The sequence below is a fragment of the Ornithorhynchus anatinus genome, chromosome X1 (genome assembly GCF_004115215.2).
Source record: "Ornithorhynchus anatinus isolate Pmale09 chromosome X1, mOrnAna1.pri.v4, whole genome shotgun sequence".
In the NCBI taxonomy this organism is placed as follows: Eukaryota; Metazoa; Chordata; class Mammalia; order Monotremata; family Ornithorhynchidae; genus Ornithorhynchus; species Ornithorhynchus anatinus.
This window is the reverse complement of record NC_041749.1, coordinates 90,663,777-90,690,782: the sequence shown is the minus strand read 5'-3', so window position 1 is coordinate 90,690,782 and position 27,006 is coordinate 90,663,777. Positions and strand designations below refer to the sequence as shown.

Sequence of the window (27,006 nt, the reverse complement as noted above, 5' to 3'; positions counted from 1 at the left end):
GGGAGATGAGAGGTCAGTCGGGGAAGGCTTCCTGGAGGAGGATAGGAGTATATTAGGATGGGGAGTAGGATTCTGGTCCGTCGGACATGAAGGGGGAGGAATTTGGGGCGTGAGCCAGGAGTTGTCAGTGAGAGAGAGAAGAGAGCGAGGTGCAATAAGTAGCCTGGTGTTAGAGGAGCAAAGTGTCAATCAGCCAATCGTATTTATTAAGTGATTACTATGTGCAGAACACTGTACTAAGCGCTTGGGAGAATACAGTACAACAGTAAATGTTGCAATCTGTGTTAGAGTGGGAGAGAAATTAGGTAGGAGGGAAAGAGTTGATTGAGTGCCTTAAAGCTGATGGTGAGGAGTTTCTGTGTGATGCAGAGAGGGATGGCCAACCACCGGAGGTTTCCAAGGAGCGCGGAGATGTGCACAGAACCATTTTTTAAGAAAAGTGATCTGAGCAGCAGAGTGAAGTATGGACTAGAGAGGGGAGAGACTGCAGGCAGGGAGGTCAGCGAGGAGGCTGAAGCGGTAGTCGAGGCAGGATATGATAAGTGCTTAGACCAGCATAGTGGCAGTTTGGATAATAATTATGGTATTTGTTAAGTGCTTACTATGTGCCAAGCACTGTTTTAAGGGCTGGGACTGGATACAAGGTAATCAGGTTGTCCCACATGGGGCTCACAGTCTTCATCACCATTTTACTGATGAGGAAACTGAGGCACAGAGAAGTTAAGTGGCTTGCCCAGGGTCACACAGCAGACAAATGGCGGAGTCGGGATTAGGACCCGTGATGTCTGACTCCCAAGCCCGGGCTCTTGCCACTAAGCCACACTGCTTCTCTAAGGATGGAAAGGAAGGGGTGGATTTTGGAGCTGTTGGGAAGATAGAACTGACAGGATTTGGTGATTGACTGAATAGGTGGATTCAGTAAGATAGGTAAATTGAGGATAATGCTGTGGTTGTTGGCTTGGAGGGCAGGGAGGATGGTGGTGTTGGCTATAGTAATGAGAAAGCAGTGGCCTGGTGGGCAACTAGGAAAGGCAACAAGTTATCCCCCCCCCCCTTCCCCCCAGACCACTTTGATCACAGCCCCACTCCTCTAGGATTTGTGGTTACATCAGGCAGGGCAGAGGCAAAGATGGCATGCATTCCTTTTGCCCCAGGCCTCCCTGCCAGTTGCCACCTAGGAGCCATTTTCACCCAGGACTATCGGTTCCTGCATGTTTGTTTTGTTGTCTGTCTCCCCACCTTCTAGACTGTGAGCCCGTAGTTGTGTAGGGATTCTCTCTCTGTTGCTGAATTATACTTTCCAAGTGCTTAGTACAGTGCCCTGCACACAGTAAGTGCTCAATAAATACGATTGAATGAATGAATTAATTAATCCCATCCACTACAAAGCTAAAAGGGAACAGAAACAGTGGTGCCAGGAAACACTTCCTCCTTGCAGCACTGGGCTGCGTATTTTCCAATAAGTCGCATTCTCTCAACCTCTCTCTCTTCCCAGGCAAGTTCAGGAGACGTTGGTTGAGCGGGGGGGAATCCCACACCTGCTGATTTGTCCAGCGAGGTATATCCCCGTCTGCTTTCCAGGCAGAGCCCTTGCTGGGGGGAGACACAAGCAAAAACATCATCTCATTTATACTTCTAGATTCTGAATTCCAATGTACGAACTTCCTCACAAGGCCATATAAGTAAATCATCAGAAGTTTAAAGAGAATGCCTAGTAGGGTGATTGAGCATTTTCAGGCAGCTGGGAGAGTACAATAGACGGGATCCCTGCCCTCAAGGAGCTTACTAAATTCTGTCTTACAATCAAGTGAGCACCGACTGATCTTAATATGAACAACATGAAAGTGGTAGCAAATATCAGAGCAGTAGAAGGCATTAGTTTCCACCCTTGGGTCAATTTTGGTTTGGGAAGGATGTAATAAAAATGATAGGTGAACTTCAGTTTTCTGTATGGAGAATTAGAGGGTTAATCTCTTAGCTGTTGATTTCTTGACCCAATGGCTTCTTTAATAATTATGGTATTTGTTAAGCGCTTACTATGTGCCAAGCTATGTACTAAGTGCTTCTTACCATGATGGGTATGAATCTCGGGAGATCACACTGAGATATGGCACCCTTACCTTCTAATTCAAAGAGGTTTCATAAGCTGCAGGTTTTAAATGCACATCAGCTTGTTAAATCTGTGGAAATCTGTGTGCCCTTTTGATTTTGTAGAAATACTGTTAGCAGGAGGCTGATAAACCTCGTGCAGGTTTAGAACACAGTAAAAAGTTGCCCAAAATGTACTCTGTTCTGCTTTAATGCACGTTTTCGCTATGCATTCTGGATAGAATACAGCGACAGAATTAGGAGCGTTTTGTTGATGCATGTTGCTTGAATATAGCTCCACGCATTGTCAGAAGAAACAGTTGTACACATGTGCACAGCATCAGGCATGGGGTGAGAGTTTTCCTTAACATGGGATTTTTCCAAGTACGTAACCCCAGGACAGCTGACTGTATCACCTGTATTGACTGTCCCAGCACCTCTTGGGAAAACTTGTTAGCTCAGTTTGGATGTGGAAGGGAACGGGTATTCATTGGGAGGGTTTGAGGAGTGGAGAGATGTGGGCCGAACAGTGTTTTTAGGAAGATGATTCAGGCAGTAGTGTGTAGTGTAGGCTGAAGAGGGAAGAGGTTGGAGGCAGGGATATCAGTGAGGGAGATTCCGAGCGGGATAAATACCGACTTGAACCAAGTCCGGGCCTGGCAGCTAGCTCTCCCACTGTTGCTGCTAAGTCAGTAACATCATCGATGTCATATGTGGCTCGTGCCCCGAAAGACTCTTTCATACCACCTATGCACTTAAGTACTATAGGGGTTGTGAATATTTACGCTCACATCTTATATACTCTATTACTTATTCCTCTCCATCTTCAGTCATCCAGTCATCCTTATCCCCCTGCCCAGATTTCAAATTCCTTGAGTCCAGGGATCATTTCTACTACTGTTGAAGTAGTAATAATAATAATGTTGGTATTTGTTAAGTGCTTACTATGTGCCGAGCACTGTTCTAAGCGCTGGGCTAGATACAGGGTAATCAGGTTGTCCCACATGAGGTTCACAGTCTTAATCCCCATTTTACAGATGAGGTAACTGAGGCACCAAGAAATTAAGTGACTTGCCCAAAGTCACACAGCTGACAGGTGGCGGATCTGGGATTAGAACCCATGACCTCTGACTCCTAAGCCCATGCTCTTTCCACTGAGCCAAGCTGCAGTAATAGTGTGTATGAAGCATGTGCTGTATGTGCCGAGCACTGTACTAAGTGCTGGAAGAGAATCCAAGTAGGCATTAAACACGTTCCCTGTCCCTTGGTAGGCTCACACTCTCCCCAGCCCTTTGTCTAATAGTAATATGCTGGTATTTGTTAAGCACTTACTATGCGCCAAGCACTGTTCTAAGCCCTCGGGGAGATACAAAGTAATCAGGTTGTCTCACGTGGGGCTTACAGTCTTTAATCCCCATTTTACAGATGAGGTAACTGAGGCCCAGAGAAGTTAAGTAACTTGCCCAAAGCCACACAGCTGACAAGTGGCTGAGCCGGCATTAGAACCCACAACCTCTGACTCCTAAACCCATGCTCTTTCCACTGAGCCACGCTGCTTCTCTAGTGCTCTGCACCCAGTAGACATGCAAATTCTTGATTGATTGTTTGAAAAGGAAGTCTTTGCTGCTGTCTCTGAACTGCTGGAGCCTTCCTGCTTTACGTTTTGGATTTAAGGAAACAGGAGAGAATGACAGGAAAGGTCCTAGGTAGTCTCCAGGGTTGCTTTTCCAGCACATGATGCCCCACACTGCCGCTGGTGTGCGTAGGAGGTAGACACTTCAAAGCAGACAACTAAATTACCTTATATTAAATAGTAAACTCCTTAGAGGGCAGGGACCACGTCTGTCTGACTTTGCTCCGTACAGCACTATGTGTAGGTGGGCACTTAATAAATGCTTTTGGGTAATGATACGAACATTCTCATTCAGTCATCTCTAAATCGTCTTGCATTGTGTTTCATTAAGGGAACTACCCAAGTAAAAGGATTCAGATTTGCAGTCTTAGTTGGATGTAGGAAATATATGTTAGAGCACAACTAAGATATCTAGAATGTGAGGTTACAGAACAGCCTTAATAGAACCGACACTATTCAAGACTTCTGTAGCCATTGATTCCAACTGTCTCCATCGTACGTACTGGCTGTATTTATCCACTGTTCTCCAGCTCGTACTCTTTGCTCCTCCAAATGTCACCTTTCATTATTATTAATAATAATGATGTTACCTGTTAAATGCTCACTATGTGCCAAGCACTGTTCTAAACACTGGGGTGGATACAAAGTAGTCCGGCTGGACACACTCCCTGTCCCACATAGGGCTCACCCTCTTAATCCCCATTTTATAGAAGAAGTAACTGAGGCCCAGAGAAATGAAGTGACTGGCTCCAAGTCACACAGCAGACATGTGGCAGAGCGGGATTAGAACCCATGACCTGCTGACTCCCAGGCCCGTGCCCTATCCATTAGACCATGCTGCTTCTCCAAACTTGTACCTTCCTGTTGACTCATCCTCCTCCCGTAGTTTGCTCCCGCAATGCCCCGCCCCCTATGAAAGACCCCGGTCCCCCATCCTCCCAAATCCAACAGGCCACAATCCTTTCCATCTCCAAAACCATCCTAAAATTCAATCTCCTCAGAAAATCTTCCTCAGTTAATTTCCAACCACCCAAGTCATAGCAATCCACAGCACCCCCATAACACATAAGCATATATCTGCATAGAGATACTCTGTGATACAACCCTAGTACATTCCTTAAAAAAGTGGATGTATCATGAATGGTTGGTATCATGGGGAGCATTTTCCCATAAGCAGACTTGAAATAAATTGGAACTGTTTCCAGAACCTCTGGAAAAATAATATGAAATTACATGCCCTATTCTGTAATATTAAGCATCACTAAATGATTGTCTCTTAAAGTAATTCAAAGGGTAATATCACAACCTTAACTAAATAAGGAGTTGCAATGTGATTATCATATAATCTCCGTTTTATCTGAAAGCAGCACAGAGTCAGGGTGAGTTAGGTCAAAAATTTATGCAAATTTAGTAGCCTTTTCTACCACACTGCCTCATGCTACTGCTTCCCGAATGAGCAGAGAATCTGGTGGTGTATAGGGAGGGTAGGGGGAGGCAGAGCGGGGGCGTGCCTGAATGCTGGGAGTGGGGAGGGAGGTTCTCTGTTGTAATCTACAACAGCAAAGAATTGGAGTGAAGGTGGAAACGCAGATTTTTAGCTGGATTTAGTAGCCTTTTCGACCATACTCTGATTCTCTGCTGCTTTCAGATAGCACAGCAAAACCAGCTTTCAGTTTGTATTTGGGGAAGGATAGGAGAGTGGGTTGGGGAGGGAATCGAATTCCTTGCATCAATTAGACATAAAGGCAGGTGGGGTTTATGGATCCTGGGCTACATCAGCCATTAGTGCTAGACGTAGCTCTGGATTTTACGTTTTGCAGTTGTTTGGAATCGGGTAGGCCTGCATTCATTTGTGCATTCAATTTATTCTGGTATTTCATCTTGACATTCACACTCCCCCTAGCTCTTCTTCCTGCTTTTTCTCCTGCTTCCTCTATTTGCGTATCATTTTTTTCTGTTTTCCTCATTAAATTGGAAACTGCTTGTGGGCAGAATATGGGTTCCGCCTCTGTGGAAATCTCCCAAATGTTTACTACAGTCCTTTTCATTCAGTAGGCACTCAACATGCTCGACTGATTCTGTTTTTCATTGATTTTGTGGGTTTTACCACAAGTGATAATGTTGTTCAGGTTGTTTTGGCTTCTGAGATTCATTGTAGGCCAGCAGTTCTAAATTAGTAATGTTTGAGAGGAATATCTCTTTCTATGTAATGTTTACAATATTAAAAGGTAGGAAACAAGGATCTAAGATGAAACTTAATGAATATTATTTTCACAAAAAGCTTAATTTTTGTAATACCTTCAGAAACCAGCATTGAGGATTTTCTGTGTTGCTTTGCCTTTGATAATTATCTTTTTCCATCATGCCACTGTTTTATTTATAATTATATTAGATTTCTAGCTGTTGGGCCCTGTGCCATTTGCTCTCAGCTCACCAACATCCTTCTTAAATAGTCTTTTAAATATAATTTTTGCATTACTCAGGATCTTTCAAAAAAAAAACAAAGATGGTCCTTTCCTGTGAAATGCAACACAATTAGGATCTGGTGGACTAGTGAGAGGAGAGAGTTTGAGATGGGGCAGGGTGAACCATCCAATCGGCCGGTCAATCAGTGGTTCTTATCGACTGCATACTGTGTGCAGGGCTCCATACTGAGGCTTGGCAGAGTGCAATATGATGGAATTGGTAGATGTGCTCCCTGCCCACAAAGAGCTTTAAGGGGGAAGATGAGAAGATACAGTTTGGGAACCATTAGCTTCAACTTCCTGGTTGAAAGAACTGTCAAGTGGGTGCATAAGGAGAGACCTGATTTCACAGGATCCAAACTGTGATGGGTTCTAAAGACCAAAGTCAACGTTTTGAATTGCTCCGGGAAGCAGTGCAGATGGTAGAGTAATGGGGTCATATGCTCCTTGTAGCTCAGGCTGAGTTCTATACTTCTTGAAGCTTTCAAATAATCTTCAAAGGTAGCCCCATGGAGAGTTCCCTGAAGTCCTCTAATCTGGAAGTCACAACTTCCGCAAGGCCCATAGTTCCAAAAAGAGGTAGCGATCTCTGGGCCAGATGGGTCTCCCTCGGACTCCCCATCCACTCCAGCTACCGCAGTGCAACGAATCATTTTTCTGGTTTCTCTTCTCTGTTTATGTCAAGCTCAGGATATTTTCCAACTCTCCAGTATGAGGCAGTCCTGGTTAATACTGGTTTGTAGGTGGGCCTGAAGATGTTAGCGGTCAGAGCCCCAGTTAAGCTCAGCTTTGAATTGCAGCTGGTTTCAACACAAGTCCGCCCCTCTGTCCCTTAATAATAATGATGGCATTTAAGCGCTTACTATGTGCAAAGCACTGTTTAAGCGCTGGAGTAGATACAAGGTAATTAGGTTGTCCCATGGAGGGCTCACAGTCTTCATACCCATTTTACAGATGAGGTCACTGAGGCACCAAGTAGCTAAGAGACTTGCCCAAGGTCACACAGCTGACAAGCAGCGGAGCCAGGATTAGAACCCATGACCTCTGACTCCCAATCCCGGACTCTTTCCACTGAGCCATGCTGCTTCTCTATACCTCTTACACCCCCCTCCATACACTGATTACTTCTCCCCCAAGTAAAACTGACAAATATCAAATCCACTTGAGCCTTTATCGCTCTGTCGTTATATACTATTGCCTGACCTCAGAGTCCTCTTTTCCTGACCCTCACAATCCTAAGCCATTAAGGCCTCTTCTTTCAGGCATAGTGAAAAATCAACCACAGTTCCCCAAGAACTTTTATTTTATCCCACTTAGCCTAGAGTCTGATTAACAACCATTCCTAAATCCCTAAGTACCAATTACAAAATCTCCCATGGCAGCAATTATAGTATTTATTGGCCACTCACTGAACGTACTGCACTGTAATAAGTACCCAGGGACTTGGTAAAGTACAACACAAAGATGAGACATGATCCCTGCCCACAAGGCACTTACAGTCTATCACCCCTCTTATTTTCGTCGGTGTTAGAAAAACTAAACCCAATGAGACTGGGGACTGGAGTGGTAGTAATAGCTATTACTATTTATTGTATAATATAATATTTATTACTATTACTGTGCCAAGCATGGAGAGAGAATACCCAGGTGGGAATTTGACGCAGTCCCTGTTTCTCGGGGGGCGAGCGAGGGGTTCATTCTCTAAGGAGGAAGCTTCTAAGAGGCAGTTTGAAGCTGGGCAGCCTAATCTCAGCAAGGAGAGCTGCCTTTTTTGGGGAGTTGAGTCCAATTGAAGGGACTGGGTGATGGTCACTTTAGAGGTCTGAGCAGCCCCTATTCTCACCCACTGGCCCTAGACCATCAAGCCCACGTCTCTCTGTAGATTGCAAAGACAAGGGACCAAGAGTCCACTTTGCGTTTGAAAGAACTGATGGATGCATTTCCAGTTCAATTTTGTTCACAGCTGAATTTCTCATATTCTCTCTGACACCTAAGTTTCCCTTCACAGTTAACAGCCCCCACCCCCCAAACCTATAACCACATTATCTGTGACTCTTCCTGCTCTCTGAAACCCCCACATTCAGTCATTAAAATCCCATTGCAGGATCTGCCCATTCCTCTCCATCCATTTGGCCCCCCTTGCTCTACACACTCCAGCCCATAATTTACATTGCTTCTGAAATGTCATTCTGCACAAGTCATCCTACTCCTCAAAAACCTCCAGTGGTTTGTCCGTCCCTCTGCCCATTGAGCAGAAACTCCTCACCTTTGTAAGGCATTAGGGCAGCGCTAAGGCCCTCAATCAAATCTGTCCTTCCTACTTACCCACTCTCTTTTCCCACTGCACCCCAGCTGGCACTCTTTGTTTCTGTTAAGCCAGCCAACTAGTCACTGTGCCACTCGCACCGCCATCTTCCTGCCGACGTTCCCCCCCCCCCCCCGCCCTCCACCTAGCACTCTGCCGTCCTTTAAATGATGCAGACTATAGCTCTGCCTATTTTCAAAGCCCTTCTTAAAACCTTTTTCCTCCAGGAGGCTGTCACTGATTAATTTTTAATCTCTCCACTTTATATTCCCCCAACTCCCACATCAGCGCTTGGATCCTCAAATATCCCACCCCATAGCGCTTAGGTATTCACCTTTACATTCCCTTACTTCCTCCTCCCTGTAATATCTTTGAGTGCCTTTCTCCCCGACTGGGTTGTAAGCTTCTTGAGGGCAGGGATCATGTCTACTGACTCTCTTGTCCTCTTCCAAGTGTTTGGTACTGTGCTCTGCGGCTAGAGTGCCCAAGAAATGCTCTTGATTGCCAGGAGTGTGAACAAGAGAAAGTTTCACAGGTTGAAGTGCATGAGGTACATGGGCAGGGGTTCCTGTTTGGGTGGTCATTCGTCTGGTTTTCGTCTGGTCTGGTCTGGAAATGGCACCAGAGACAATTGTTGGGCATTTTTATTTTAAGCGCTCGGTTTCCCTCTGCTTCGCCTCGCAAGATGAGAATTCCCCGAATTGGAATTGGCACCTGTATTCACAGGGACCCAGGAGGGGGACGCAAAGGTTCTGGAGCAAATGGTAGGGTCAGGGGACCTTTCTCACCCCCTGAAACTCATTCTAGGTTTGAGTGGCCCCAGCTTCGTCCAGCTGCCTCCTCAAAATGGTACATTATTATGTTATGCCACAGGCCCGGCCTAACACGTGTCGCATCACGTGATTCTGTGTGTCCCGTGTCCTTAAGGTTCAACAATGTACATCCTAGTACAGTCGGGTCCTTTTATGTATTAAAAGTATTCAGTGATGCCCAGGGGGCCAGCTAGTGGATTCCTTCCTGGGCTGAGAACCTTTGTTTCCAGCCCAGCGTTGCCTAACCCTAGTCCCAGCCTGACCCATTCTGAGCTCTGAGACTGCAGTGTCCAAGTCCAGCCCTGTCCACTCCTGGCGGGACACATTGGTACATGTAAACCTGGTCCGCGCGCTCTCCATCCCTTCTGGGGTTCTAGTTGGCAGAGGAAGCGAGTGGAGCAGCACAGAATTTCCCCAAGCCTGCTCCCTGGGCTCTGGACTTAAGGGACTAGCAAGGCCCTCCCAGTTGGCAGTCTGTGTGCCACCCATTGGTGACTGAGAATACCCTGCTCCCCTTTTTTTTCCTTTGGCATTCCTGGACCCAAATCCAAAAGTGCTAAAATGGTTTAAGATAATAATGTTGGTATTTGTTAAGCACTTACTATGTGCCGAGCACTGTTCTAAGCGCTGGGGTAGACACAGGGGAATCAGGTTGTCCCACGTGGGGCTCACAGTCTTAATCCCCATTTTACAGATGAGGTAACTGAGGCACCGAGAAGTTAAGTGACTTGCCCGAAGTCACACAGCTGACAAGTGGCCGAGCCGGGATTCGAATCCATGACCTCTGACTCCAAAGCCCGTGCTCTTTCCACTGAGCCATGCCGCTTAAGAGCCAGTAGCTACCTGGCAAATGTAATCTTAAAGTTCTAGTTCTATCATCTCCAGATTCAGGGCCCAGTTTCTTGCCAGTTGGTGTTAATTGATTTCAGCTGAGAGGGTTTAGCCTTAGCCCTTGAGTCCTGCTGTGATATTTTCTAGGGGGGAAGCTCTGAACATTGCTAGAGTGGGGTAGGGGAGGCAGAATGGCGATGCTGACTCCGTCAGGTTTTCATCTTACTTGCCTGGCTTGGGTGCCCAAGGCCCAAGATCTGGTCCCAGATCCAGAGGTTTTGTCATTTTGGAAGGGTATTTGAAGGAGCAAATTTGAGCTTCCGTTTCACGTCGGTGTCTTTGCCATGAAGGCCAGTTTCAAGAAGCCACGGGTATGATTCAAATTAGAGCCAGCTTTGATTGTACAGCTATGTAATGCAGGAAATATGCTGATCATTGTATGAAAGAACAAACAAAAATTGGTTCTGAGGTTGTTGAAGACAGAGATATACAACAAACGGGGTTAGAGGAATTGCTGGCAAATAAGTGGGTTGTTGGTGGCAGAAAGCAGTTAATTCATTTGCACTTGTGAATAACACTTTTCTTCCAAATATGTGACACTTTAGGTAACTAAACGTGCTTTTGGAAAACACTGAGAAGTTAAACATTTAAATTACAAGTACGGAAAGGGAATGACAGCTCTACTTCAATACTTAGAAGAAGAGAGAAGTGGTGGAAATAAGCTTTTTATTTTGCATTCTTAATTGTAGTGAATGTTTTTATGCAGTGCTAATTGCTTTGTTCTTGTTTTACAGCTCCTGTGATTAACAGGTTCAACAGAAGAGTATCAGGTATGTGTTTCTTTTTTTAAAAAATCTCCCCCTTTTTTTCCTCTTTAGTACCATTAAGCTGCTTTTTTTAAAAAAAAAAAATTGTTGAATGCAAAGAGTGTTGATAGACTGATATTTTCTTCTATGGAAGACTGAACTTATTATGCTTATATTGTTCCATCTTACTGTATTTAATTGTAGTTTTTGACAACTGTTTTTCACAAACAGGTAAAATCGAGTCATTTGTAGGCTAATGGCAAAACAAATTTGTTTGTATCTGAAATTTTCTTCCCTTCCTTCATAGCCCAAATCTTCAAGTCTGCAGTACTAGGCATTTGCTTTCTTCTGTTTGAACTGTTAAAAGCCATCTTGCTTGTATTTCAAGTTGCTGGTGTTTTAAAACTTTACAAAGTGTGAAAGTGTGGATTTTTCTAAAGCCCCATTTTTGCCTCATCACTTTTATATCAAACTAGCTGATACCCATGAACCTCCTCTCTTCTCCTTCATTTCCCCATTTCCTCTCCCTCCCTCCCCCACCCCCCACTCTCCATTTTGTAGAGTTGCACTGCCTCTGAGCCAGGCTACTCCCCCTGGAGGCTTTGCAGCCCTGAAAGTTGTGATCACGGCATCTCACTGCTAATTTCAGTGAAAGAGAAAGTGGGCTGGGTGAAAGATCAAATGGGCATGATTTTGGGAAAGAGGAAACTGCACCACCTCTCCCCAGCATGCCTTTTGTATTGCACATGCATGCTCTGCACATGTGCAGGAGCCCTAAACAGGGGCTAGAGCTCAGCCAGTAGGTATCAATCAATTGGTGGGATGTATTGAGTGCCTACTGTATGAGAGCACTGTACTAAGCACTTGGAGGAGTACAGTGCGACAGAGATGGTAAACACATTCCCTGTCCACAAGGAGATTTTTAGATAGAGTTTAGATATATTTTTCTATTTAAAGAACATATGGTTTGAGTAATGTTTTCTAGTTCAGTGATAATTAATGACAAAGAACTCTAGTGCAGGCTGTTGTCTTTGGGAATTACAATGAGGGCAACCTGTATCTTGCAGTTGTCTACAATTAGAGCTTAAATAATGAGAAAACAACACATGTGCCTAGTACTACATGAATCGAATATTAGCTTAGTGTATATCTTCAACCCCATTTGTTAAATGAGGTTAGATTACCGAGTGCATCTTGGTAATCTGCAGTGGGGTTTTTAGCTGTAATCTGATTTTAATTTAGTAGGAAATTAGTTGATTCATTCAATTCTGCCACAATGTGGGTTGTCACCACACATTTCGACTAGCACGCCATTGGGAATTAAGGGATAATCTGACAGCGTAAGCTTGTTTTGAATAGAGCCATCGTGGCGTTGGCAGAACCAAACGTGCACCCTTATGAGGGTCGGGCGCTGTGGGTACTATGGCACGAGTTTTGGTGCCCTTTTTTTTTTTTAGTGGGGTTTTTGAGAGTGAATTGTTCTCATGCTATAAGGGAACTAGATAAGCCTGTGAAACTGGGGCATCGGCTCCGAAGGGATAAAGCAAATAGCTTTGTCCCCACTGGTTTTTTGGAACCACTTCCTTGGAACTCTAGACTGTGAGCTTGTTGTGGGCAGGGAATGTGTCTGTTTGTTGTTATATTGTACTCTTCCAAGCGCTTAGTACAGTGCTTTGCACACAGTAAGTGCTCAGTAAGTACGATTGAATGAACAAATGAATGAGTGGAACTGGAAAGGGGCTGGCTGTAGAACCAAGTTGCCAGTTCCACTTCTCTCTGCCCTCCTCCCCCTTCCCCGCCCCCCAGCCAGCTGGCCATGGCCCCCAGCCTAAGCCCTGGGGCCTGCAAGGCTCCTCTCATCCTCACTGGGTTCCAGGGGCAGTCCAGAGGCTTCCCTCCAGTGCCCGATGGCAATAAGCTTTATGTATGCCTGCTTCATTCCCAGGCCTCTGGACATCTTAGAGGTGGATGGACATTAGGGCTTCAGAGCCACTGGGGGTACTGTGTGAATTCCATGACCTGTATGTCTGCCTTGCCGCTTTTCGACTTGGGGCCTCTGTCCTTTGTGACTGCCCGAGTGGCAGGGGCCAAGGGCCTTTGCTTAGCTGGTTTGTCCTGTGATGTTGCTGTTTGGCCAGTGATGTTGGAGATGGTACCACAGTAAGTGGATCGTTTTTTCCCCTTCCTCTCCCTTCTCCCCCTCCTTTGCTTTCACTCTCCTCCCTCCCTTCTTTTCTATCTCCCCTCCTTTTCCTCTCTCCCTCCCTCTCCTCCCCTGCCTTGCCATGCCTTGCCCTGCCCCATGTTTGCCCTTCTTTGCAGTGTTGGCACCCCAGTGAAACATTCTAATAATAATCATTGTGGTATTTGCTAAGCACTTACTATGTTCCAAGCACTGTAGTAGGCACTGGGGTAGAGCCAACCCAATCAAGTTAGACACAGTCCCTGTCCCTCATGGGGTCACAGTCTAAGAGGGAGGGAGCTTGGGCATTTCATCCCCATTAGACCGATGAGGAAACTGAAGTACAGAGAAGTTGAAGTGACTTACCCATGGTCAACACATCAAGCAAATGGGAGAGGCAGGATTAGAACCCAGGTCCTCTTTGAACATTTCCCCATCTCCCTCCATCCCTTGAGTTTCCTTCTTTGTAATCTCTCTCTATCCCACGCTTTCTTCCTCTCTTAATGCTATCATCTCCCTTCTTAGTTTCTGTCAGTCTCTCTCTTCCCCTCCCTTATCATCTCTTCTTCCTCCGACCCCCTTTTCTCCAACAATGTCGATGGGCTCTCACCAGGGAGGGGGAGGTGGGATCACTGATAGTTAAGTGCTTACTATGTGTCAAGTACTGTTCTGAGCATTGGGTTAATGAGATTGGACATAGTCCTTGTCCCACATGGGACTCAAACTCGTAACCCCATTTTACAGATTAAGGTAACTAAGGCACAGAGAAGTTAAGTGACTTGCCCAAGGTCACACAACAGACATGTGGCAGAGCTGGGATTAGAACCCAGCTCCTTCTGACTCCCAGAACCATGCTTTATCAACTAAGCCACTCTGCTTCTAGGGGCAGGAGTCCCGCTTTGAATCCAGCCAACAGGAGGGCAGTAAGCAGAATAAGCCATCCCTCTCCTCCTTCTTGATGGGTTTAGCCTCACCCTCTAAGCCCCTCGGCTGGCTTGGCCCAGAAATGGGGGGCTTCAACTGACTCATGGCTAGCATACTCCATGAACAGTGTCATACTCAACAGTGGCATATGAAATGGATAAGGGCACAGGACTCCTGATGAGATTGCAGAGAGATTCTGTTCCACAAGCACAGATCGCACTCCCCCCACTCCCCATTCCCTCCAGCCATCTCTCAACGTGTACCACCGGGCCCAGAGAGACTGAGGGAGATCTTGAGGGGGGCTTAGCACACCCCATTGTTACTATTGCAGAAACAACTCAAGTGCCCGTCCCAACCCTAGGCAGCAAGTCTTAGGAAACGCAGGCAACTCCAGCGTGACTACTTGTTGAGGGAGAGGCGGCAGTGCCTTTTGACAGCACTCTTGGTGTCTGAGCAATGCTCCCTCCTTAGGGCAAGGAGCCAGAAAAGTTGCCCTACTAGATTTTCAAGGGCACAGTGTCCAAATGTGTAAGAGCATCTCTCTCTCAGGGACCCTCACCCTCGGGAGACAATCTCACCATCAGCGAAGTTGTATTCCAGTCAAAAGACACTGTACCATTTTCCTGTGTCCCTCTCCCATTCCCAGTTTCTCTGCCCTCTCCCTGAGTCTGTCTCCCTGTCTCTTCTGTCTGTCTACTTTTTTCTTCCTCTGCCTCTCTTCCACTTTGTTCCCTCTTTGCACCCTTTCCCTTTTCCTCTCTTCCTCTATCCCTCTATCACCCTCTCTCCTCCCCTTGTTGGTCTAAGATTAAACATTTTCAAAAACCAGCTGGATGTCCCCTAGGTAATAGGGACAGGGTAGCCTGTTGTCATGAATGCATGCCTCGGAATGGATAGAACTGCATTAGAACCACTCAATTGACAGTATACTACGTAGGGTACATATTATCAACACAATTTGTTTTAATGGCACGGCACTAGTGTTTTTGTTCTTTGGATGAGAGATGTCTAAACTTTTTGTGTGTGAGGGGGGAAAAAGCATTTTAAATTCCCTACCGTTATATCCAACAGTAGCTTTATAGTTTTCTCTCTATACCTTTGTTTTAGTTTCTATTCACTTGGATGTTCCATGAATCAGTCATTCCTAGAGCTACAGTAGATTCGTATTAGGCATAGGCAGATGATTTCAAACAAAGTTTAATGATTTTCCAAGTTAGATTTCCCCAATTTGGCTACTCGTGAAGATTCGTGGGGTTGTCTGAGTCCATTCGACTTGTCTCCATTCCATGGTGAGGCCCAACAGCCATATTAGTCCAATTGACTTAAGTCAGATCATCAAGAACAGAACCGGGAATGTTGGTCAAAGAAAATAATTGAGATTGGGTTCTTGATTCTACCCCAAGAAGCTTCAAGGGGACACATTTGTTTGTGGCGTCCCCTCGAGCAGTGGTGCCAGCTTTTTCATTGTGAGCAGGGGAGCGGTGAACTTGGGACAGAGCTTTGAGAGGGCGTGGCACCCAAGGGAGAGGAGGAAGCAGAAAATTAGTGACACAGACTCTTGCAGGTAACCCTGGTCATGGTTCTAATTCCCAGGTGGGAGGGTGAACCCACCAGAGTTTGACTCCGAGTCCAGTAGTTCTTACTTGGGTGAGTCTACAGCATTGCTGTCTTTCTCCCTCCTTCCCCAATCCCTTCCCTGTGGAGGGGAGGATCAGAGGTGTACACCCTCAAGACCAACCTAGATCAATGATCCACCTTCTGCGGTTGCTCAAGGGGATCTTCCTTAGGCACCCTCAGGGGTCAGCTCATGGAGTGTGTCCCCTCCATTTCTCCCTCTGTCTTGAAGTGGAGAAAGGGAAATCATCCCCACCATCATCATCATCAACATGGCCTAGTGGAAAGAGCACGGGTCTGGGAGTCAGAGGACTTGGGTTCTAATCCTGGCTCTGCCATGCCACTTGTCTGCTGTGTGACCTTGGGCAAGTCACTTAATTTATCTGTGCCTCAGTTTCATCAACTATAAAATGGGGATTAAATCCTAATACTCCCTCCTACTTAGACTGTGAGCCCCACGTGGCACAGGGACCGTATCCAACCCGATTAAATCATATCTATCCCAGCACTTAGAAGAGTGCTTGACATGTAGTACGTGCTTAACAAATACCATAATAATGATAATTATAAAAAAAAGTCAGTTCAAGTCCAAGGAGGCTCAAGGAAGCCTTCACCCTCAGCACACCCCAAGGGTCAAACGTTAGGGAGCCGACAATGGTGATTTCTCCTTCTGAGATCTCCCAAATGAGACATCATTGCTTGCGAGAAGTGATTTTTACCGTTCTGAATTATTGACGTCATTCAAACCAAGTAATCAGGTGGGTCTGTTAGAGCCCCAGTAGCGAAACACTTCTGGGTCAGTAGTAGTCAAGTTGCACTGTAACTTGTCATTCCAGAAACAATTACTCTTTGGTTACAGAAACTCTGGAGGAGAAACGAAAAGCGACTTAACCGGCTTGTGTAAGAGCAGCCTTTCAAAATAAATAAAATACTCAAGGGGAAGAAGTGTTGCATATCTTCAGTGCATTCATCACATTTGCAATTGAATTTCAAATTGATTTTGAGAAGTGTAGCTTCAAGAAAAACATGTTTTTGTAAAATAAAAAGTTTAATGACTTGCAGATCTGTGCCGACAAGAGCTTCTTGAACCAAATGGCATTCAGTGTATCATTTTTGAGAGCATTTGTGTCTCTCTTGACTAGCAACCACCAACATGGATCATGTTGGGAATTTGAGGTGGAGAAAGAAATGTTTCTACTCCAAAATGGAATAACTTTTCCTTTGGCAGAAAGGTCAGTTAATGATTAGTAAAACTGATCATTCTGTGATCCTTTCCCTACCCCTGGCAAAATGAAACCTCAAGTTAGAAACAGTTTAGACTTGTTTTTATTCTCCAGTCTCTGGTAACTGGAAAATTGTAAGCTCCACTTGACTGGAAGCTCCTTGAGGGCTGGGATTGTGTCTACCCACTCAGTTGTATTGTACTCTCCCAAGTGCTTAGTACAGTGCTCAGTAAATACCATTGTTTGATTGAGACCAGCAGATTTCTGTATTCCTGCTTCTGAATCTTTGCAAAGAAGTGATAGCTGATTCTCTAAAGTGGTTAATTGGCTAAAGGGATTCTTAATTTTTCTCTCTCCCGCCAACTTTTAATAATGTAAGATTTTTCATTTATTGTTTAAAATTGTTGTAATGGATGTAATAAAAATTTTGGGATTATGTGATGCTGTGTGCCAAGTCCCCATCCCAGAAGGGGTTCCTAGTTTAAGAAGTAGGGGAGAGCAGGGATCTGACCCCCATTTTACAGCTGAAGAAGTTGAGGTTCAGATATTTCTGAAAATCATCCATCTTTTCTTCTCTATTCTTAATGATTTTAAGATACGACTTGGCCCTGTTCTAGATAATAGCAAATATTGGGTCATGCAACATCTGCTAGAGTGATTTCAACCTAAGAATTATCTCTAGGTCAGAATCATTACTCCCATTCGGATATAGAAGACAGATTGAGAAGAGGGATGACAAATGAATGGTCACCTGTGGAATGACGCTTCTTGAGACATGACCGTGGGCAACCAACGGGATGGGGCGCAGGGTCGTCAACATGTGGGGGCTCGGGCTGGACCCCGGGGTTATTTTAGCTTAAATCGCTCAAAGGGCTTATCTGGGCTCTCCTTTTCCCACTGCCCCCCATCATGGTTTCAAACTCATTGTAGGCAGGGAACGTGTATATCAACTCTATTATATTGTTCTATTGTACAAGCGCTTAGTACAGTGCTCTGCACATAATACGTATTTGATTGACTGAATGTCATCCTTTAGCTTCAAGAAGTTAAATGTGTACTTGAGACTTTCCCTGTCTCCTTGGATTCAAGGGATTTAAAATTTATGCAGTGCTTCCTCTCCTTTTGTAGTTGCAGGGAAATAACAGCTGCTATAAATTGCCTATGACCTCCCGTGGAGAGACTCGTTGGAAAATTCTTCCTAGTACATATTCTTTGAGTACTGAGTTTTTTGGGGTGTTTTTTACCTCCAAATTCCACAACAAATAAATCTCATTTGAAAATGTTTTAGTGCCTCTAATTTAAACTGGGTCTGTCCTTCAAATTATTTTAAGCAGGTTGCCTTCAGTCAATCAGCGAGCATTTACTGTGTGAGGAGCACTGTACTAAGCACTGGGAGGGTACAGTACAGCAGCATGGGTAGACTTGTTCCCTGCCCACGAGGGGCTTACAGTATAAAAGGGGAGACAGATGTCAAAATAAATTATGGATCTATACGTAAGTGCTGCGGGGCCGAGGGAGGGATGAATATCAAGTGCTTAAAGAGTACAGAACCAAGTCCAGAGGTGACCATGAAGGCAGGGTGACTAGCGGAAATGAAGGCTTAGTCGGGGAGGGCCTTTTGGAGGAGATGTGATTTCTCAGTAAGGTTTTGAAGGTGGGGAGAAGGGTGGTCTGTCATTTATAAAACTAGGAGAACTAGGAAAACAAGGAGACTGATGCAGTAGACAGTCATATTTATTGAGGGCTTACTGTGAGCATAGCACTGTACTAAACGCTTGGGAGAGTACAGTATAGCAGACTCATTTCCTGCCCACGATGAGCTTAGAGTCTAGAGGGGGAGACAGACATTTAAATAAACGAATAAAAATTTTAAAGTCAAGGCCGGAAAAGTGCATGGATCATCATATAACAGCAGTTTGGCTGTGTACAGGAAAGGGCGGATTTTAGTGATGGCATGAAGGTAGAACCAACGGGATATGGTGCCAGATTGAATATGCGGGTTGAATGAGAGGGATGAGTCGAGGTGTTGTCTACAGTGCTGGGAGAGTTGGGGAGGACAGAGTTTGGAGGGGAAGATGAGGAATTCTGCTTACAGATTAAATTTATTCTGCCAGCTTCCTCATTGCACAGTACAAATGAATTTCAGAGGGAGGCAGCATGATCCAGTGGAAAGAGCCCAGGATTGGAAGTCAGGAGACTTGGTTTGACTCCAAGCTTTGCCACGAGCGTACCATGGTTGTCCCTGGGCAACTCATGTAACCTCTCTCTGTTTCCTCACCTGCAAAATGAGGATGGGATATGTGCTCTCCCTATATGCCTCTCTGATTGTGAGCCTTATGTGGCCCAGAGACTGTGTCCAATTTGATTATCTTGTACCCTCCCCAGCACTTAGTAAGTGGTCAGTGACCTTACAATTAAAAGCACAAGGTCTGGATGTATATATGTCTGAACCACGTTTGAGCCCTTTGAAATGAAGGACCCTTGAGGTTTTCCCAAAATGACAACTGAAGACCTAGGAAATAAAGAGAGTCTCCACTTCCCTGATTGTTTTGTTTTTGCATGAGTGAACACCACAGATGAGAACTCAGTCCTGGCTAGTCCAAGTTTCTGGGAAGAACCTTCAGGCTTTTCCTGCCTTCCCAGTGTTCCCAGTCATCATCATCATTGTGATTATGGTATTTGTTAAGCACTTACTATGTGCCAAGCCCTGTTCTAAGCACTGCGGTAGATACAGAGTAATCAGGTTGTCCCATGTGGGGCTCACATTTTTAATCCCCATTTTACAAATGAGATAACTGAGGCACAGAGAAGTTGTGACTTGCCCAATGTCATACAGCAGACAAGTTTTATCTGAACTCTCCAACTCTCCAGGCTACTGTCTTCAGCTCTTCTGTGCGCTTATAGACTTCACAAAGAGCGGACGTTTTCTCAGACTTTCCAAGCAGTGTGTAACAAGACAGCGTTCTGTGCCAAGTTATTGCCTAGGGAGTCCCCAGGGATGTCTTCCTTTCTGATGGGGAACTGGAAGGGGGTGGTGGGATCAGGAGGAGAATCTGATTTCCCATATTTTAAAAATGCAAACTTCTTTCTCTGGCATTTGCTCTAAGGGGTACGTTTCTTCTCGGGGGATTTTATCCGTGAGATGATGGTTCAATAATTAAACTTTAATCTGAGCGTTCTCCGTTAGTGAGATCTGACGCTCCAGGACATTTCGGCTCATCTTTTTCAAAGTGGTTTACGTTCCCATCTCATCCACCCCTCTATCCGGCTCGACTTCATGATTTTTAGTTGGAGCAGGTAGTGAGATAGTGCCCTATAGCTCTATTTGATACCTCTACAAATCAAATAAATTAAAGCTTGTATGATTAGCAATTACAATTTTCCCGAAGTGGTTTAAAAGTAGCTATTTTTTGGCTTGCGAAACTGCAGCAGAAACTCCTAGATGTGAAACTTTGTCTGCAAATTGCCTGTTAATGGCTCTGAACACATTGATGGGAAATCTTTGTGTAGGCAGCATGTCACATTTTGGCAAGAAAAATTCCGCCTCTAACCGATGGCTTAGAGACATTCAACAGAACAGCCCGCTACAGACCTGGAACGGTATCAGTTATTCATTTACTCTTTAATGGATGTTTTTTCACCAGGAACTTGTCCATTTATAGTGGCAGCTTCTGTAGATTGGATTCAAACCTTGGATTTTGCCTTCATAGTTGCTTCGAGTTAGCATTTAATACTTCTGTAGCCTTTGACACCGGTGATATTTACAACTATTTACTCTAGGATAACACCAGAGAGCTTGTCCCATCATGCTCTGCTTACAGGGTTCTCTGAAATCCTCAGACATGTCAATCTGCTTTAGGAAACATTGGCAGCCAGCACAGGGAATTACACGACAATCCAATGGAGAGAAGCATATGAATGTGGGTAATTTTCAAATGCTTATTCCATTTTAAGCACATTTCCACTTGTTGATGTCTCACAGCTATTTATGTGTAGGTAATGAACACCCCCCACCCCACCCCACCCCCACACTTTAATGGTTCCCATTTAAGTAAGGACTGTTTTAGGAAACACATAAGTTGAATAATTATGTTAAATAAAAAGGGAAATTGCTTGAGTGAAAATTATGCTTCTCTGGCTCAATTTCCAGAAGAATTAAAGTAAGTGGTCTTCTATTCATATTCATGAAAGTCTGTGCAGTATGCATATAAACATACACAAACTAGACTGTTTACTTGCACCAAGAAGCATTGCAATTAGGCATAGAAATTAAATATGCATATGTATTTTTAATTTTCATTTTTCTCATATCTGTCTTTGAAATGCTCTCTTCATTTAGGACTAGTGACACCTGCTGGAGAAATGTGGCCAAATAGCCCTTTCTGATATCAGTTTTAATATTGTGCTGGATTTAAAGGCAGGCTAGATTGCTCCACAGGCTTGGGAAAACCCAAGGGACCCAAGTCCCTGGGGCTGGCTCCTGTCAGCACAGAGCCAAACCTGGCTGGGCACGGAGAAGCCCAGGGGCTCCCAGAAGCCCCATTTCAAATATGAGGTGAGGTTGGTGGATGGGGGTGGAACTGGGAGAAGAAGAAGAGAAAGGCTGTGATGTCATGGAACCAACCAGTGGTATTTATTGAGTGCTTCCTGTGTGCAGAACACTGAGCTAAGTTACTTGGGAGAGTATACCGCACAGAGATGTGAGACTCGTTTCCTGCCCACAAGGAACTTCTGGTTTAGAAGGGAATGCTGGGTCCTGAACCAGCAAGGAGGACCCCATAGCGTGTACAAGGTTATTCCCTGGGCTGCTCAGAGCAGCCGTGAACACTGATGGTGCTGCCGTTGCTATTCATTCAGTCATATTTATTGAGCGCTTACTGTGTGCAGAGCACTGTACTAAGCACTTGGAATGTACAATTCGGCAACAGATAGAGACAATCCCTGCCCAGCAACGGGCTCACAGGAAGAGACCATTCCTGGGCTAGGCTAGGCTGGACCAGGCTGGACCAGGCCCTGGATTTGTGGCCATGCTGCCTCCATCTATTTAAAGAGGCACTGTCTAAATAATTTGAAAAGAAAGTTCTCTTGAAGCATTTCTGAACTTACCTGTGTGTTTCTGGGGACTTAACAAAAAAGTTTGATTCCATCATGCACATTTCTCTCTTCACTAAGTTTTATAATTCACTTTATCATCCTGTTGTTCTGAAACTCTTAAGATTTCTCTGTTAGGTAGCTGGGTGGAATTATTTATTTGAATATTTGTAGAACACTGTTATCTCTGATAGGACAAGGACCGTATAAGTGAGAATGATTGATTTTTTTTTTATGGTACTAAGCACTTGCTGTGTGTCACACACTGTTTTAAGCACTGGGGTATATACAGTCTCTGTCCTACACAGGGCTCACAATCTACTCCATTTTACAGAAGAAGTAACTGAGGCACAGAGAAGTTAATGAGTTGTCCAAGGTCACACAGCAGACTAGTGATGGAGCTGGGATTAGAACCCAGGTCCTCTGACTCCCAGGCCTGTGTTCTTTCCACTAGACCACATTGTTCTTTTTTTTAAATATCTTTAAAATAACAGTTTGACTTAAATCTGTAATAAACAGAAAATACATCATGGCTGAAACTATCAACTCACTTAAATAATTGAGTTCACCTTCTTCACATTAAGGTGCTTTTTTGAATAGTTGTGTCTTCTTTTTTTAAAAGAAAATTTACAGTTGTAACAAATCCCAAATAGACTCATAGAATAATTGGCATGGTGCCTTTCAGGATTGTATTTAAAATGTATATCATATTTATAAAAATACTGTAATGTCATACGTATTTGGGACTTTGACTCCCTAGGCATTTGTAGAAGAGGAGAAGAACCTAGCACGATGATAGGGAGGAAGGAAATTTTACCGGTTTTACTCTTACAAATTTAAGAAGCTCCTTTTTCAGCATCCCCCAACAAGAGAGATTAAAGAAAGATTGGACATTCAGCATTTGTGACATTGCCTATGGTGCTATTTTCATTTTTAGCCAAGAAAGGAGGAGCTGTAACCTCATTATGGGCAGGGAATGTGTCTACTAGTTCTGTCATGTTGTATTCTCCCATGTGCTTAGTACAGTGCTCTGCACATAGTAAGCTGTCAGTAAATACCATGGATTGATCATGCAAGAATAATAACTTCTGTAAAAAGAAAGTTATTTTAATTTGTTTTGGGGATTTAATGAGCCCTGCCTTTCCTCAGGGCCTTAAATTACTAGCTAGTGGTAAAGTTCCACTCTGCACCCCAACAGTAATGTACTGATTGATACCCTCGTATACTGAAAAAGTTAATGTGGTTCTCGAAGTACCTCAGTTAGTCAAAATTAGGGCCAGGACTAGTTCAGGTAATCAAAGTCTGATTTCCCCATACACATTTGGATGTTATTCTTGGGAAGCTTTGGCCAATTTTGTTCAGTTAACCCAGCTTTTTTGTGATCATTTGAGGCTATTTTGGTTTGGTTTAACTGACTTTTGATTGCACCAGATGCTGAGTGTGACTTTAGGGGAGCCACTTAATTTCTCTGTTCCCTCTGAGTTACCTCCTACAGTCCTTCTGCTTCAAGTCCTGCCCTCCCTTATGCGCGCCCCCCCCCCCCCCAATAATTGTTGCCTTGGTATGCATACCTCCTGATGGCACTACTGTTCCAGCGTTCTTATTAGCCTCTACCCACCTGAGTCTCTTACACCTATCCTTTTGGAACACATCTTCTTTCTCTTGTCCTGCAGCACCTCAGAGTTTGCTCTTCACTCCTCCAAAACAACCCTCTTAACCAGCTATCAATTTTGCTCCTGCCTCCCTGAGGGAAACCTTCTTCCACCCCCACCCCGACTCATTACATGCTACATACCCAGAATGGCTAAATCAAGTCCCTTCTCTCTTCAAACCCTAAAACCCATCTTCACTGGAAGTCATTCACTGACTTGCCCTGGTGATTGTTACTTAAGTGTGAGCCCACCCTTTGAATTATAGTCTTCAATTTGTGACTGTTTTCCCCATTAGATTGTAAACTCTTTGAGGGCAGGAATCAATCAAGCAGGGCTCAATTAATGTGATTGATTATGTCTTCTGCTTCTTCGCATGTCTACCAGACGCCTGTTACAATGCCTTGTAGCCAGTAAAGCTCATTGTAGGCAGGGAATGTGTCTTCCAACTCTGTTATAGTGTACTCTCCCAAGTGTTTAGTTTAGTGCTCTGTAACAGAAAGTGCTCAGTAAATACCATTGATGATGATGATGATTGACAAAGATAATAATTGTGGTATTTAAGTGCTTACTGTGTGTCCAGCACTGTACTAAGCGCTAGGGTAGATGTAAAGTTATTCAGGTCAGACATAGTCCCTGTCCCACATGGGACTCACAGTTTAAGGAGGGAGAACAGGTATTGAACCCCCAATTTACAGATGAGGAAACTGAGGCACAGAGATGTTAAGCAACCTACCCAAGGTGCCACAGCAGATAAGTGGCAGAGCTGGGATTAGAACCCAGGTCCTCTGACTCCCTGGCCTGTGCTCTTTCCACTAGGCCACACTGCTCCTCTGCTGCCTTTCTCTTTTTCTGTGAAAAGCTGAAATAAGATTGAGGTTTGCCATCCACCTTCCTTTTAATCACTCAGTCTGGGGATATCTGCTATCTTTATGCATGTAACTCTGCATATCAAAAAATAACTTAAATGGCATTCCATTTGCAAACACAGGGTTTGTGTTTATTTGCAAACACAGGGTTTGTGTTTATTTGCAAACACAGGGCTTGCAAAAATGTCACATGGTTTGAATGATGATGTTTTGCTGAACTGTCCCCTTAAGAGTGTCTAAATTTTGGATATTACATTTTGGGAAGAAAAAATACTTTAAAGAGTGTTTTAAGGAAGTGGGAGTTCTTACAAGTAGTGACTGGTTTCCTTTATCTCCCAAGATCTTGACTGCTTAGGAATGTGGCCGTAATAAATGTTCAGTTATATCAGGGGTTGGCAACTTTTTTGTGCAGAAGAGCCAAAGAAAATCATGGCACACTTTGCCCCAAAGCCATAGTAGTGTCATACCAGCCCTTGCTGCCAGCGGTGCTTAACTGTGTCAGGTTGCCCCGTCCATCCCTTTGCCGTGGCCTGTACCTGGCCTGCCCAGCTGGGGCTGCGAGTGGATGCCGAGAAGCGTAGCTACAGGGGATAATAATAATGTTGATATTTGTTAAGTGCTTACTATGTGCAGAGCACTGTTTTAAGCGCTGGGGTAGATACAGGGTAATCAGGTTGTCCCACATGAGGCTCACAGTCTTCATCCCCATTTTACAGATGAGGTAACTGAAGCACAGAGAAGTTAAGTGACTTGCCCACAGTCACACAGCTGACAAGTGGCAGAGCTGGGATTCGAACCCTTGACCTCTGACTCCCAAGCCCGGGCTCTTGCCACTAAGCCATGCTGCTTCTCGCTGGCATGATAAAGTGGGGATGCCACTGCAGGGCCAGCCGGAGGGATTTACCAGCTCCCCCAGTTCCAAAGCCCCGTTCCCCACTCCTGGTCCCTCTGCAGCATTTGCCACTCCCAGAGAGTACAGCTAAATGGGGCATGTGAGGGTGATTGTGGGGAGGCAGGGAGGGGCCTCCGCTCCGTAAACAAGCGACAGGCCCTCTTCTGGGAGCAGCTTGGCACCATGGACCGAGGGGGCCGTCTGGCCGATGAGGGGGTGGCGTTGCCCACCAAACCTCCGGTTGAGCGCTCCCTCAGCAGAGGCAGGAGGAGTAAGTGACACCACACGAGCTGGGGACCCAGGACAGCTTGTCCGCCTGCTGGATCTCGTCCCAGGTGGGTGGCTCTTCTTTGGAGCAGGATGGGGCCCAGCGAGCCCCCTTTGGTTCCATAAAGAACCAGATAGGAACCATAGGTTGCCAACTCTGGAGTTAGATACGAAGGTGCTATGTGGAGAGTTACGTTCCTCACTGACCATATAAAAGATTAGAAAATCACTGATTCTTCAGACGTAACACAAGTAGATAACATGTTGTGCCACAGCAAAATGATTGAACGTATTTTGCTGTCCCCCAGGGCTGCCTGTCAAAGTGTACTGCAGGTCAGATTCTTTTTCCTCTCCCTTTGCACTGTTCCCCCTACTTCCCGCCCCCCCCCCCCGCCCCCTTCCACTCTAAGTCAGCATGTTCTCCAAGTCACAGACATATATAATTTTGTAGACTCAAGTGCCATATAAAAGCTAACTTTACATTTTAGACCCAGGGGCGAATTAAGTCCTCCAAGGCTTTGAATTTTCTCACTTCCCATTCGGGCTTATTCTCCTTGACTGCTCTCAACTGTAGCAGCCATTTCTTCAAAACCAGAGCCGAACCGGGTATTTTCTCATTCTCCTTTTAGGCCCTCGACCTCCCCGACCTGGGGCTGAGAATCTGAATCAGGACCCAAGGGCTGGGTTCAAGTGTTGGGGACTGAGGGGGAAGGATTCTTGTCTCTCATTTTCACTAGACCATAGATGAGCAGACTAGACCAGTCAGCAGTCTAGTAAAAATGACTTTTTAGACTGTAAGCTCCTTGTGGACAGGGAACATGCCTATCAAGTCTGTTATACTCTCCCAAGCCTTAGTGCAGTGCTCTGCACACGGGAAGTGCTCAATGAATACCATTGATGGATTGATTGATTTTACAAAGGATACCAGAGTGCAAGAAGTAGCAGTGAAATGACAATCTCAACTTCTTGCCATAATGTCAACCATGACCCGGCATCCCATCTACTTTATATTTCAGCCTCAGACTGTGTAAGACTCCAGTTTGGTGGTTCACCAAAAAATGTGCCCCAGAAGGGATTAGTACTGCTATAGGAATTGGGCTCTCTTCCTCCTCTTCTCCCTCCCTGCAAAATAGAGGCTGGACTTGAGGATAGCGGGCTTTTACTGTGGTATTTGTTGAGTGTTTACTTTGTGACAAGCACTGTTCTAAGCGCTGGGGTAGGTACAAGTTAATTAGGTTGGATACAGTCCCTGTCCCACTTGGGGCTCCCAGTCTAAGTACGAGGGAATAAATTTTAATACCCACTTTACAGTTGAGGAAACTGAGACACGGAGAAGTGAAGTGGCTTGCCCAGGG

At 44.9% G+C, this 27,006-nt stretch overlaps 1 protein-coding gene across 1 annotated transcript in view; it reads left to right on the top strand.

The window, feature by feature from the left end:
• The window catches only part of PRKAR2A (protein kinase cAMP-dependent type II regulatory subunit alpha), a 149,491-nt gene that overhangs the window by 57,469 nt on the left and 65,016 nt on the right, over positions 1-27,006 (top strand). Inside the window, exon 2 of the mRNA XM_029050513.2 lies at positions 10,929-10,964. Within this exon, the coding sequence (XP_028906346.1) occupies positions 10,929-10,964 (36 nt within the window). The remainder of the gene's footprint in view (positions 1-10,928; positions 10,965-27,006) is intronic.